This window comes from Equus caballus, chromosome X, assembly GCF_041296265.1.
Source record: "Equus caballus isolate H_3958 breed thoroughbred chromosome X, TB-T2T, whole genome shotgun sequence".
Taxonomy (NCBI): domain Eukaryota; kingdom Metazoa; phylum Chordata; class Mammalia; order Perissodactyla; family Equidae; genus Equus; species Equus caballus.
The window spans coordinates 145,114,842-145,129,152 of record NC_091715.1 but is presented as its reverse complement, the minus strand read 5'-3'; the positions used below and the strand labels follow the sequence as shown (position 1 = coordinate 145,129,152).

The 14,311-nt window shown below is 37.1% G+C and overlaps 1 protein-coding gene and 1 non-coding gene across 8 annotated transcripts in view; both read left to right on the top strand.

The window, feature by feature from the left end:
- GAB3 (GRB2 associated binding protein 3) overlaps nucleotides 1–14,311 on the top strand; it is a 99,375-nt gene that overhangs the window by 44,587 nt on the left and 40,477 nt on the right. For all 7 annotated transcript variants that reach the window (XM_005614673.3, XM_014729313.3, XM_070257666.1 and 4 more), the window contains 2 exons: nucleotides 13,483–13,538; nucleotides 14,027–14,246. In XM_005614673.3, the coding sequence (XP_005614730.1) occupies nucleotides 13,483–13,538; nucleotides 14,027–14,246 (276 nt within the window). The remainder of the gene's footprint in view (nucleotides 1–13,482; nucleotides 13,539–14,026; nucleotides 14,247–14,311) is intronic.
- On the top strand, nucleotides 635–739 carry LOC111771682 (U6 spliceosomal RNA). The gene has a single exon (XR_002805610.1). It is a non-coding gene; the product is annotated as a U6 spliceosomal RNA (small nuclear RNA).

The window sequence follows — 14,311 nt, the reverse complement described above, 5'->3', positions numbered from 1 at the left end:
AATTTTTTCCTTTTTATTTATCTTGGGATTCACTGGGTTTCCTGAATTTGAAGACCAGTGTCTTTCAACATTTCTAGAAAAATCTAAGCTATTATGTATTCAAATGTTGCCTCTTCTCCATTGTCCCTATTTTTCCTCTGAAACCCCAATTATATGTATTTTAGACATCCTACTTTATCTTGCATGTTTCTTATATTCTCTTTTACATTTTTCATCTCATTTCCCTGAATCCCAGTAATTTCTTTCAGTTTTTGAAGTCTTTCTTCAACTCTACCTAATCTACTGTATAACTCATATTTTTTTAATACATTTCTTTTTGAGGAAGATTAGCCCTGAGCTAACATCTGCCACCAATCCTCCTCTTTTTGATGAGGAAGACTGGCCCTGAGCTAATATCTGTGCCATCTTCCTCTACTTTATATGCCTACCACAGCATGGTTGACAAGCGGTGCGTAGGTCTGCACCCAGGATCCAAACTGGCAAACCCCAGGCCTCTGAAGCATAACGTGCAAATTTAACTGCTGTGTCACTGGGCCAGCCCCATGTATAAGTCATATTTTGAATTCAAATTTCATTAATTTTATAGGAATATATATTTATATTTCAAAATCATAATTCTAAAAAGGTACACAGAGTCCACTTCAGCAGCATATGTACTAAGATTGGAAAGATAAAGAAAAGATTAGCATGTTCCCTGCAGAGGGATGACATGCAAGTTCATGAAGTGTTCCATATTTTGCTTTCCTTTTCTAATGTTCATGGGTGGGGAAACTGAGGCTCTGATAAGCACAGTGACTTATCCAATTGAGGGCCCTTCTAGCTTCAAACCCTATCCCCAATTCCTCCTCCTCCTCCTCCTCCAAAAAAGATGTACAATGAAAAATCTTTTTTGTACCTCTGTCTCCTGTTTGCTCTTTTCCAACCACCCATATCCTTCCAGAAAAATTTCTAGATATTCAAGAAAATATAGCTATATAGTCTGCATTTTAATGCAAATAGTAGCATTCTCACACTCCATTCTGTCCATTGTTTTTCATCTTAAGAATATATCTTGATGATTTTTTTTACATTGGTACAAATACTATAGCTTTTGATCCAGCAATTTCACTTCCAGGAATTTAGCCTACTGTTGCTATTAAGGGCAGTACTGGGACAGCAGCAGTGTTTGAATATGGACTGTATAGTAATTTTGATAGATGGTATAAATTGATCCAACTCCCATGAAGGGTAATCTTGGCTACAAAGTGCTTATTCATGTATAAATGATGTATGTACATGGTTCATGATTGAAAAATTATTTGTAAAAGAAAAGATTGGAATTAACCCAAATGTTCATCAATAGAGAACTGGTTAAATAAATTATTCTACATCCATTCAATGGAATGGCTCATATTTGTAAAAAAAGAATCAGATGGTTCTCTATGTATATTAGATAATAGTGCTATATCAATGTCAAATTTGCTGAATTTGATTAAAGCACTGTGCTTATATAAAAGAATGTCCTTATTCCTAGGAGATAGATGCTGAAATATTTTGGAGTGAAGATTTCTGATTACTGCAACTTACTCTCAAACGCTTTTGAAAATATGTTAACATGCATATTATACACAAAGAAAAAGTTTATTTATAGAATCTTCTATATTAACTCACATGTTTGCCATTCTAATGTTCTTTATTTCTTACCATGGCTTTGAGTTACAATCTGTTGTCATTACCTTGCTCCAATATAGCTCCATTCTTTACTCCTTTGTGCTATTATAAAATATATTACATCTTTATATTTTATAGGCCAAAAAATACAGTTTTATATTTATTGTTTTATGTAGTTGTCTTTTAAATCAGTTAAGAGAAGAAAAGATAAAAATTTATTCTTCCAAAAAAAAAAATAAAAAAAAAATTATTCTTCCAGTGTCTTTTATATTTATCTATATGATTCTCTTTATTGCTGACCTTTGCTTCTTGGTGAGGATTTGCATTACCATATGACATCACTTCCTTGTAGCCTGTATGAGAGACTTCCTTTAGTATTTCTTGTAAGGAAGGTCTGCTGACAATAAATTCTCTCAATCTTTGTTTATCCAGGAATGTTTTTATTTCACATTCATTTTTGAAATACAGTTTTGCTAGATGTAGAATTCTTGTTTGACAGATTTTTTTTCTTTCAGCATTTTGAATATATAATTCCACTATCTTCTGGCCTCCCCTCATTTTTGATGAGTAGTCTGCTATTAATCTTATTGTGGTTCTCTTGTATTCAATGAATTGGTTTTCTCTTACTGCATTCAAGATTTTCTCTTTGCCTTTGATTTCAACAATTTGACTATGATGTGTCTAGGTATTGATATGTTTGTGTTTATCTTACACAAGATAAATTTTTTGAGTTTCTTGGATGTGTAGATTAATGTTTTTCATCAAGTTTGGGAAATGTTCAGTCATTATTTCTTCAGGAATTTTTTATGCCTCCTTTTCTTTCTCCTCTTCTTGTGAGACTCTAATTACATGTATGTTAGTATGCTTGATAGTGACAAGTCTTTGAAGCTTTGTTAATTTTTCTTCATTCTTTTTCTTTTTTTCAGATTGGACAATTTCTATTGATCTATTTTGAATTCATTGATTCTTCTGTTAGCTGAAATCTTCTGTTGAGACCCTTTAGTGAAGTCTTCATTTCAGTTATTGTAATTTTCAACTCCAAAATTCCATCTGCTTCTTTTTTGCAATCTCTGTCTTTTTATTGAATCATTGTTATCATACTTTCTTTGAATATGGTTCCCTTTTATTCTTTGAATATACTTATGATAGCAGTTTTGAAGTCTTTTTCTGCTAATTCCAACATCTAAAACTTTTCAGAGGCAGTTTTTATTGACTGCTTTTTTCCCTGTGTATGGATCATATTTTTCTGTTTCTTTGCATATGTTTTAATTTTTGTTGAAAACTGGATATTTTAGATAATATATTGTAGCAACTCTGAATTCTGATCCCACCTAGGATTTTTTATTCTGCTGTTTGTTTAGTGACTTGCCTAGACTGATTCTGTGAAGTCTACCTCTGCCCACAGTGTGCAGCTGCTGAAGTCTCTGCTTACTTTTTGTCTTTTGTATTCCTTTCTTTTATTTGTATGCCTGGCTTCCTAGGGGTTGCTTCTGGGCCAGCATAGTTTACTGATCAGCCAGTGGTCAGAGTATGTACTTAAGTGCTTGAGCCAGTAAGGATTCCACATTTTGCCAATGTATCTGTGTGGGCTGGGAAATGTATTTGAAGTTCAGGCGTTTAAAAGTCTGCCCCAGCTCTTACTTTCCATGTGGGTAAGGCCTCATGTTCTTCCAGGGATGAGTAGATAACTTGGGCCCTCTTTGACTTTTTCTAAGTGAGTGTAACTTGTGCATTCACACAGTCTTCTAGACCCCCGGGGTGTGTGATAGTTTATTAAGGTGCACTTTGGTTTTCTCTTTCCCTGGATCATCCTGTTATGTTTCTGTCTGATCTGCTTGTCTACTGCTTGCCATGACCAGTATTAAGACCTCAAGCTTGCTGTGATGTTGGCCCTCCCTGATTGTTTGTCACTGAGATCACTATTGCTTTTGATAAGACCTATAGGAATGGAATTTTTTGTATGTTTTGATCCAAATAAAATTAGTCCCCTTTGGCAGCAAAGCTACTGGTCTTCATGGCTTGCCCTGCCCTAACAGAACTATTTCCGATTGAGCTGGTGAGGGGAATGGGAGCACCCCAAGCTAAAATGCCACAAAATCTCACTGTTCTTACCTGATGTCCAGTAGTTTTTCTTGGATAAATGCTTCCCAATTTGTTGTATGCTTTTGGTAATTTTCTGAAGTCCTCAAATAGTTGGTTTTGTTTTTTTTTTTACAATTTCGTACAGTTTTATCATTGCTTTTTGGAGAATGGCTTTGCTGATCTTCTCACTCAGCCAGACATTCCAGGAGTCTTGCCTCTCTGTTTGCTAATATTTTATCTAAGATTTTTACATTGATAATCATAACTGATATTAGTCTTTAATGTTCTGATTTATTTTATCTTTATCAGATTTAGCTACCAAAGTTCTACTTGCTTCATAAAAAGAATTAGAAATTCTCCTTGATTTTCTATGCTCTGGAACAATTTATGTAGCAGTGGGACTGTCTGGTCTTTGAAGGTTTGGTAAAATTCTTTGTTGAAACCATCTGGTCCTGGGGCTTTTGGGAGGATGCTCCATGGTAACTTACTCTGTTTTAGTCTATGGAAATTTGTATGTGTAACATTTCCATTCCTATTTGGGTCAATTTTAACATACTGTATTTTCCTAGGAAATTATTCATTTCATCTAGATTTTAAAATTTATTTGCGTAGAGGAGTGCAGAATTGTCTCATGTTTCTTTTAATTCCCTCTATTTCAATGACAGTTTCCTTCTAGTCACTTCTTATTTTGTATATTTGTGCTCCCCCCATTTTATTGATTAGATTGGCTAGTGGGTTGCCCTTTGTTTATTTTGTTCCCCAAAAAACCAAGATTTTTAGTTTTTAAAATTAAATCTACTAATTCTCTGTACTCGATTATTTTCTACTTTTGTCTTTATTTTTGCAATTTCTTTTGGTTTTCTCGCTTGTTCTTTTTCTCACTTTGAACTGGGTATTTAGTTTGTTTATTTTCATTCTGTCATTTTTATCAATATAACTGTTTTAATAGAATTTACGATTCTGGGTGGAATTGACCATTCAGTTATTTCAGGTACTTGGTGGACCCTTTCAATATGTAGATTCAGGTGTTACTTTATTTGTGGATCTTTTCTTGGATTATAATCTTTTTTTAGAGATTGGCACCTGTGCTAACATCTGTTGCCAATCTTCTCTTTTTTTCCTCCTTCTTCTTCTCCCCAAACCTCCCAGTACATAGTTGTAGATTCTAGCTGAGAGTGCCTCTGGTGGTGCTATGTGGGACGACACCTCAGCATGGCCTGATGAACGGTGCCATGTCCGCGCCCAGGATCCAAACCAGCGAAACCCTGGGCTGCCGAAGCAGAGCACATGAACTTAGCCACTCGGCCACGGGGCTGGTCCCTGGATTGTAATTTTAATATTAGTACTGTAGTGTTGGTTTTTTTTCTTTCTTTGAGGAATCTAATAAAATGTATATTGCAACTTCTTTGCCAATCTTCTATTTCAACCACTTTTTCCATGATTCTTTTTACTTCTTCTTTTTTTATTCTCTTAGTTTTTTTCAGACCACATTTTTATTTCAATGTCACTTATTAAATTTTAACTTGAATCTCTTTTCCCCTAGGAATCTTGTAAATAAGGCTTCATTTCTGAGATGGTTTTACCTTTTGCTTCAGTTTCTTTCCTGAGTACAATCAATCAATTCTTAGGTCATTTTTTCTATATTTTCATCCATTTCTGTCTTATGTTTTAAGGCAAAATGTTTGAAATAAACTTGATATCTAATATTAGAGGGACACTCAAATTATGGTACATCTGTTAAATGGAAAACAGTACCAGTGAATAAAAGAATGAAGAAATTCTTTTGTGTTTCCCTGCACTGATCTCCACGATATTAAGTGAAAAAAGCAAGTTACAGAACAGTGAGAATAATATGCTACTATTTGTTTTATATATATATATGAATATACATATATTCATAGATTAACTTTTTATTTTTTTTAAAGATTTTATTTTATCTTCCTTCTCCCCAAAGCCCCCTGGTACATAGTTGTATATTCTTAGTTGTGGGTCCTTCTAGTTGTGGCATGTGGGGCGCTGCCTCAGCGTGGTTTGATGAGCAGTGCCATGTCTGCGCCCAGGATTCGAACCAACGAAACACTGGGCCACCTGCAGCAGAGTGTGTGAACTTAACCACTCGACCACGGGGCCAGCCCCAGATTAACTTTTTAAAGTCACACAAGAAAGTAGTGATTTTTTTTTGCCTCCAGAGATGAGACTGGATGGCTGTGGGAGTGAGGTGGGAAGAAGAGTTTTCACTGTAAAGCCTTTTTTTGCTTTTGAAGTTTTAAACATATGAGTGCATTAACCTATTCCAAATAAATAAAAATTGGAAAAATAATCCATTCCTTCCTAGACTTTATATTAGAATGGTGGGAACAGACAAAAAACATAATTTAAAAATAAGGGAATCCAAAACAGCCAGAAAACAATAAGATGGCATTAATAAATCCATACCTATCAATAATTACTCTAAATGTAAATGGATTGAATTCTCCAATCAAAAGGCATAGAGTTCTTGAATGGATTAAAAAACAAGATCCAACTATATGCTGCCTACGAGAGACTCACTTCAGCTTTACAGATATACATATGCTCAAATTGAAGGGATGGCAAAGGATATTCCACGTGAGTGGGAACCAAAAGAGGGCAGGGGTAGTTATGCTTATATCAGACAAAATAGTCTTTAAAACAAAAATGGTAACAAGAGACAAAAAATGTCATTATATAATGATAAAGGGGTCAATTAATCAAGAAGATATAACAATTATATATGCACCCAGCATCAGAGCACTTAAATATATTAAGCACATACTAAGAGATCTGGAGACAGAAAGAGACAATACAATAATAGGAGGGGACTTCACTACTCCACTTTCAAAAACAGAGAGATCATCCAAACAGAAAATCAACAAAGGAAATTTTGGACTTGAACCATACTTTAGACCAAGTGGATTTAACAGACATAAAACATTTCATCCAACAGCAGCAGAATGTATGTTCTTCTCAAGCATGCACAGAAGGTTCTCCAGGATAGATCATATGATAGGCCACAAAGCAAGTCTTAGAAAATTTAAGAAGATTGGAATCATACCAAATGTCTTTTCTGACCACAATGGTATGAAACAAGAAATCAATAACAGGAAGAAAATTATAAAATGCCCAAATATGTGGAAATTTAACAACACACTCTTGAACAACCAATAGGTCAAAAAAGAAATCAAAAAGGAAATAAAAAATATCTGGAAACAAGTGAAAACGGAAACATAACATACCAAAACTTATGGGATGCTGCAAAAGCAGTTCTATGAGGGAAGTTTATAGAGATAAACACCTATATTAAGAAAAAAGAAGGGCTGGCCCGGTGGCACAGCAATTAAGTTGACACATTCTGCTTCGGCGGCCTGGGATTCACCAGTTCGGATCCCAGGTGTGGACATGGCACCGCTTGGCAAGCCATGCTGTGGGAGGCATCCCACATATAAAGTAGAGGAAGATGGGCACGGATGTTAGCTCAGGGCCAGGCTTCCTCAGCAAAAAGAGGAGGATTGGCAGCAGATGTTAGCTCAGGGCTAGTCTTCCTCAGAAAAAAAAAAGAAAAGAAAAAAGAAAGGTCTGTATTAAGAAAAAGAAAAAAAGACAACCTAACTTTACATATCAAGAAACTAGAAAAAGAAAAACAAACTAAGCCCAAAGTTGGCAGAAGAAAGGAAATAACAGAGATCAAAACAAAAATAAACGGAAACCAGAAAAACAATAGAAAAGATCAACAAAACTAAGAGTTGGTTTTTTGAAAAGATAAACAAAATTGACAAACCTTTAGCTACGCTAACTTAGAAAAAAAGAAAGAAGACTCAAATAAATAAAATCAGAACTGAAAGAGGAGACATTACAACCGATACCTCATAAATACAAAGGATCATAAGAGACTACTATGAACAATTATATGTCAACAAATTAAATAGCTGAGAAGAAATGGATAAATTCCTAGAAACATACAACCTACCAAGACTGAATCATGATGAAACAGAATATCCGAACAGACCAATGACAAGAAAGGAGTAATCAAAAATCTCCCAACAAAGAAGAGCTCAAGACCAGATGGCTTCCCAGGTGAATTCTACCAAACATTTAAAGAATTAATGCCAATCCTTCTCAAGTTCTTACAAAAATTTGAAAAGGAGAGAACACTCCCAAACTCATTTTTCAAGGCCAGCATTACCTGATAGGACAGGACAAGAAAAGAAAACTATAGACCAATGTCCCTGATGAATATAGATGAAAAAATCCTCAACAAAATATTAACACACTGAATTCAACAGTACATTAAAAGGATCATACATCATGATCAAGTGGGATTTATCCTGCAAGGATGGTTCAACATACACAAATCAATAAATGTGATACACTACAATAATAGAATGAAAGACAAAAGTCATATGATCACGTCAATAGATGCAGAAAAAGCATTTGACAATATACAATATCCTTTCATGATAAAAACTCTCAACAAATTGAATGTAGAAGGAGCAGACCTCTCAACATAATGAAGGATATGTATGACAGACTGACAGCTAACATACTCATGGTGAAAGGTTGAAAGCTTTTCCTCTAAGATACGGAACAAGATGAGGGTGCCCACTCTCACCATTCTTAGTTAACATAGTACTAGAAGTCTTAGCCAGAGCAATAAGGCAAGACAAAGAAATAAAAGGCATCCAAATTGGAAAGGATGAAGTAAAATTATTCTTATTTGTAGATTATATGATCACATACATAGAAAATACTAAAGACGCTACCAAAAAACTGTTAGAACTAATCAATGAATTCAGTGAAGTTGAAAGATACAAAATCAACATACAGAAATCAGTGGCATTTCTATACACTAACAACTAAATATCTGAAAAAAGTAATCCCATTCACAATAGCATCAAAAACAATAAAACAATTAGGAATAAATTTAACCAAGGAGGTAAAAGTTATGTACGTGAACACCACAAGACTTTCATGAAAGAAATTGAAGAGGACACAAACAAATGGAAAGATATCCTGTGTTCATGGATCAGAATAATTAATATTGTTAAAATGTCCATACTACTGCAAACCATCTACAGATTCAATGCAATCCCTATCAAGATTGCAATGCCAGGGGCTGGCCCCGTGGCCGAGTGGTTAAGTTCACGCGCTCCGCTGCAGGCGGCCCAGTATTTCGTTGGTTCGAATCCTGGGCGCGGACATGGCACTGCTCATCAAACCACGCTGAGGCAGCGTCCCACATGCCACAACTAGAAGGACCCACAATGAAGAGGATACAACTATGTACCGGGGGGCTTTGGGGAGAAAAAGGAAAAAATAAAATCTTTAAAAATAAAAAAAAAGATTGCAATGCCATTTTTCACAGAAATAGAAAAAAAAAATCCTAAAATTTGTATGGAACCACAAAAGACCCTGAATAGCCAAATCAATCCTGAGAAAAAAGAACAAAGGCAGAGGCATCACACTTCCTGATTTCAAACTATGCTACAAAGCTGTAGTAATAAAAATATTATGGTACTGGCATAAAAATAGACACACAGACCAGTGGAACAAAATAGAGAGCCTATAAATAACCCCTCTCCATATAGTCAACTAATATTTGACAAGGGAACCAAGAATACTCAATAGGGAAAAGATAGTCTCCTTAATAAATAGCTTTGAGGAAACTAGATAAACACATGCAGAAAAATGAAACTGGACCCCTATCTTACACCATAATAAAAATTAGCTTGAAATGGATTAAAGACTTAAACATAAGACCTGAACTCATAAAACTCCTAGAAGAAAACATAGGGAAAAAGCTCCTTGACATTGATCTTGGTAATGACTTTTTGGACGTGACACCAAAAGCACAAGCAGCAAAAGCAAAAAATCAATGGGTGGGACTACATAAAACTAAAAAGCTTCTGCAGAGCAAACGAAACAATCAACAAAATGAAAAGGCCATCAGTGGAGTGGGAGAAAATATTTGCAAACCATATATCTGATGAGGGATTAAAATCCAAAATCTTTAAAGAATTTATACAATTCAATAACAAACAAACAAACTGATTTAAAAAAATGGGCGGAGGAACTGAATAGACATTTTTCCAAAGAAGATATACAAATGACCAACAGGTACATGAAAAGATGTTCAACATTGCTAATCATCAGGGAAATGCAAATCAAAACCACAATGAGATATCACCTCACACCTGTTAGAATGGCTATCATCAGGAATAAGAGATAACAAGTGTGGGCAAAGATATGGAGAAAAGGGAACCCTTGTGCACTCTCAGGAATGTAAATTGGTGCAGCCACTATGGAAAACAGTATGACGATTCCTCAAAAAATTAAAAATAAAACTACCATATGATCCAGCTATTCCACTTTTGGGTGTATGCCCAAAGGAAATGAAAACAAGATCTTGAAGAGGTATGTGCACTCCCATGTTTATTTCAGCATTATTCACAAGATCCCAAATATGGAAACAACCTAAATGTCTGTCGATGGTTGAATGGATAAAGGAGATGTGGTATGTACATACAATGGAATATTACTGAGCCATGAGAAAGAAGGAAATCCTGCCATTTGTGACACCACAGATGGACCTTGAAGGCAATATGCTAAGTGAAATAAGTCAGAGAAAGATACAGTGTGATATCACTTATATGTGGAATCTATAAAAAGCCAAATTCAGAAACAGAGTAGAATGGTGGTTGTCAGGAGCTGTGAGGTGGAGGAAACAGGAGATGTTGATCAAAGAGTCCAAACTTCCAGCTAGAAGATGAATAAGTTCTGGAGGTCTAATGCACAACATTCAGATTATATCCTTGAAAGTTTTTAAGTAGTTCTTAAATATTCTCACCACAAAACAGAAATGATAATTATGTGATGTGATGGAGGTGTTAGCTAATGCTACAGTGGTAATCATTTTGTAATATACAAGTGCACCAAATCAATACGTTGTACACCTTTAATTTACACAATGTTATATGTCAGTTATATCTCAATAAAGCTGGAAAAACATAGTAACTATGTGGTATGTGAGAAGGTGACAGTACTTTGGAAAAAGAAAAGGTAGAGCAGGGTAAAGGAGACCAGTAGAGCAGGCAGGGGGGAAGGTTGTAATATTAAAATGGGTGATTAGGGTAGTTTTAATTGAGAGGGAAGATTTGAAAAAACACTTGAAGGATCTGAGGGAGCAAGCCATGCTGATATATGGGTTAGGAGTGTTATAGGCAAAGGATAAGACCAGGGCAAAGGCCCTTAAGTGGAAAGAGTTTGGTGTCTTCAAACAACAGCAAAGTGAGGCCAATATGATTGGAGTGCAGAGAGTAAGAAGAGTTGTAGGAGATGAAGACAGAGAGGTAAGGCAGGGTAAGATCATATTTGTCCTGATAGACCACTCTGAAGAATTGGGCTCTGACTCTGAGTGAGATGGGGCCATTGCAGGATACTGAGTAAGGAGAGGCATCACTCTGGCTCCTGGGTGGAGAATAGATTGGGAGTGTCAGATCACGTGAGTCCTTGTAGATCATTCTAAGGACTTGGGCTCTGATTATGAGTGAGACGGTGCCATTTCAGCACATTGAGCAGGAGAGAGACATGATATGACTTACATTTTAACAGGATCACTGCTGTGTTGAGAATAGACTGAAAGGAAGCAAGTGTAGAAGCAGGAAAACCAGTTAGAAGACTAGTATAGTAATCCAGGCAAGCTATAATGGTAACTGAGATGAGGGTAGCAGTTTTTGAATTTGTTAAAGGTGGTTGGATGCTTGATATATCTTGAAGATACAACCTCACTCATTGGATGTGTGGTAGAGAAAGAATGGAGTCAATGTTGATTTCATGGTTATTTGGCCTGAGAAACTGAGATGCGGAACAAGGAACAAGTGGAGCAAGTTGGAAGATAGAGAGGAGATCAGGAAGTTGTTTTTGGATATGTTGAGTTTGAGATGCCTGCCATATATCCTAGTGGAAATGTCAAGTAAGTTGTTAGAAATAGGAGTCTGAAGGTCAGTGAGAGGCCTGGGCTGGAGCTATGAATCTGGGAGTTGTCAACATATAGATGGTAAATCCAAGGGACTAGATGAGATCACCAAGAGAGTGGATATAGAGAAGAGAAAATGACCAAGAACTGAGCTTGGAACCCTACAACGTTTAGAGATTGTGGTCAAGAGGAGGAACCAGCAAAAGAAACCTCTAAACAAGCAACCAGTGAGATAGGAAGAAGTCCAGCAGAGTGAGATTTGGGCAGTGACTCTCATTTTCCAGATGTCGCTTTTATAGGAGTGTGGATGTGAATCCATTCTTGGTGCTTTCCTGTAGTCTGATACCATCTTCACAATATCATAAACTCCTTAAACTATCTGATGTTGATGCAGGTTTTTCTCTATATTTGTGTTATTTGGTTATTTCAGTAGGGATCTGTTAATGGAGAGGGAGTTAGGGGCTTGTGTTCACATAAGCAAGTCCCACATTTTTTGTTAACCACACCCGTAATAATTTCTAGGTTTTATTAAGTACTTCCTGTGTTCCAGGCACTGTTCTAAGTCCTTTATATGCGCTAGTGCATCTAACCTTTCCAGCAGTGCTCTGAAGTAGATTCTATTATTGGTCTCATTTTCCAGGTTGGGAAACTGAGACACGGAGAGGGTAAGTAACTTGTGCAGTGTCACACAGCTAATAGCTGGTGGAGAAACAATTTAAAACTAGACTGTATGACTCCAGAGCAGCTTTTAACCAGTACTTCTGCAGCCTTCAAGACATATAAGCACAGATATATACATGCATACATACATGTATGTGCATCTATAGTACATATTTCTTAATTCTATAAATCTCTATCACATCTTTCTGAGCCGAGTTATTCTCTCACTTTAAGGTGATATTGACTCTTCAGTTTACTTCTCAGAGGCAACCTGACTTTTAACATGTCCAAGTTCTTGGGGGACACATTGCCATGGACTTCTCAGCAGCACTCACCATCGCTGGCCATGCTCTCCTTCCTTAGGCTTTCAGGGCCTGGTGCCCCCAGACTTTCCTCATTTCTCTATGGCTGCTCTTTCTCAGGGTGAGCCAGGGTTCATCTTCCTGCTCTTCAAATATTGGGATTCTCTAGGGTTTTATGGTTCAGCTTCTCTCAAAACTTGCAACCTAGACAATCTCATCTACTCTTATGGTTTTGACTGCCATCTCGAAGCTGCTAATTCCTAAAAATCATCTCTCATGTGAGTCTAGGCCCATTTATCTTGCTGCCTTCTGGACATCTCTTTCAACTCAACTGTTGTTCTAAATTTTTATGTTACACTGTTTGTCACATCTGTCTGACAAGTTTCTAATCTTGGATTAATCCAACTTTTCTCTCTCTCCACGGATGTACCTGCTGCAGAGAATCATGGTCACAAATTCATGGTCACCAATCTCAAACAAGCCATCTCTAAGCTCAGAAAATTCATGTAATAAATGCGACCAGCATTTGTTAGTTACTTGCTATATATCCTCCTAATTCACAGAGAGAACTGAAGCCATGATACAGAAACTTCAAAATCTGGTCTGATTTCCATCTGTTGGGGAATGTGTTCTTATTGCCCAACTAGACTTAACAGTAAGCCTTGCGTATAGAAGCTGTGTTATGCTTCTCTGCCTCTCCAGAGCTGAGCACAGGGCCCTGAGGTGCATAGGGACTTGGACCCTAGTTTCAAGTGATAATGTCCTGCATTTCTTACCGCCCTGGCTTATTTCTTGCAGCTGATGTAGAAGGCCAATCTTTAAGACACCGAGACAAACGGCTTAGTTTAAATTTGGTAAGTTTGGCACTTGAGTTCCCTTAAGCCTCAATTTTACCCCAAATTTCCTGACCTATATATGTTCCCTTGAAGTCTTTTGAGACTCAGCACTCTGAATCTCTGAGGACCCTTCCAGTTTTCCCTTAAGACTTGAACTTGTCTGGGAACTACTAGACTTAGTATTCTACAAGGACCCTGTCAGTTCTCATGGTCCAGACACTCGCCCAACTTGAGGTAGCTACTTAAGACATCACATTATACTTAAAGCATTTGCATAAATTCATAACTCTCTGTCTTCCAGCATCAGATCCAGGAGAGTCATCACCTACCTCACACAATAAGTCCAGAGACACAGCTTGAGTTAGAGGCTTGTCTGACTTTCCTGAGGAAGTTCAGAGTTATTTTCGGATAATTTGTAACTGAAACCCTATGTGCAGTTGCGGCCACCATTGTGGCAGTTTCCATGCCTGTTCTGTGGTTCCCAACCTGTACCTATTCTCTTGCAGCCATGCAGGTTCTCCCCAATGTACCCCACAGCTTCAGCCAGTGCCGAAGACAGCTATGTGCCCATGGGCCCCCAGGCCATTGCCTCTGGTCTTGGAACCCACTGCAGCCCTGATGAGTACATCGCAATGAGCTCAGGAAGCATCTCAAGCCCACTGCCTGAGCTACCTGCAAACCTGGAGCCTCCTCCAGTCAATAGAGATCTCAAGCCTCAGAGGAAACGTAAGCCACCTGACCAGGCCTCTGGTGCAGAAGAGGGGAGCAAGGTCCTGGAAGCATGTGGAAAA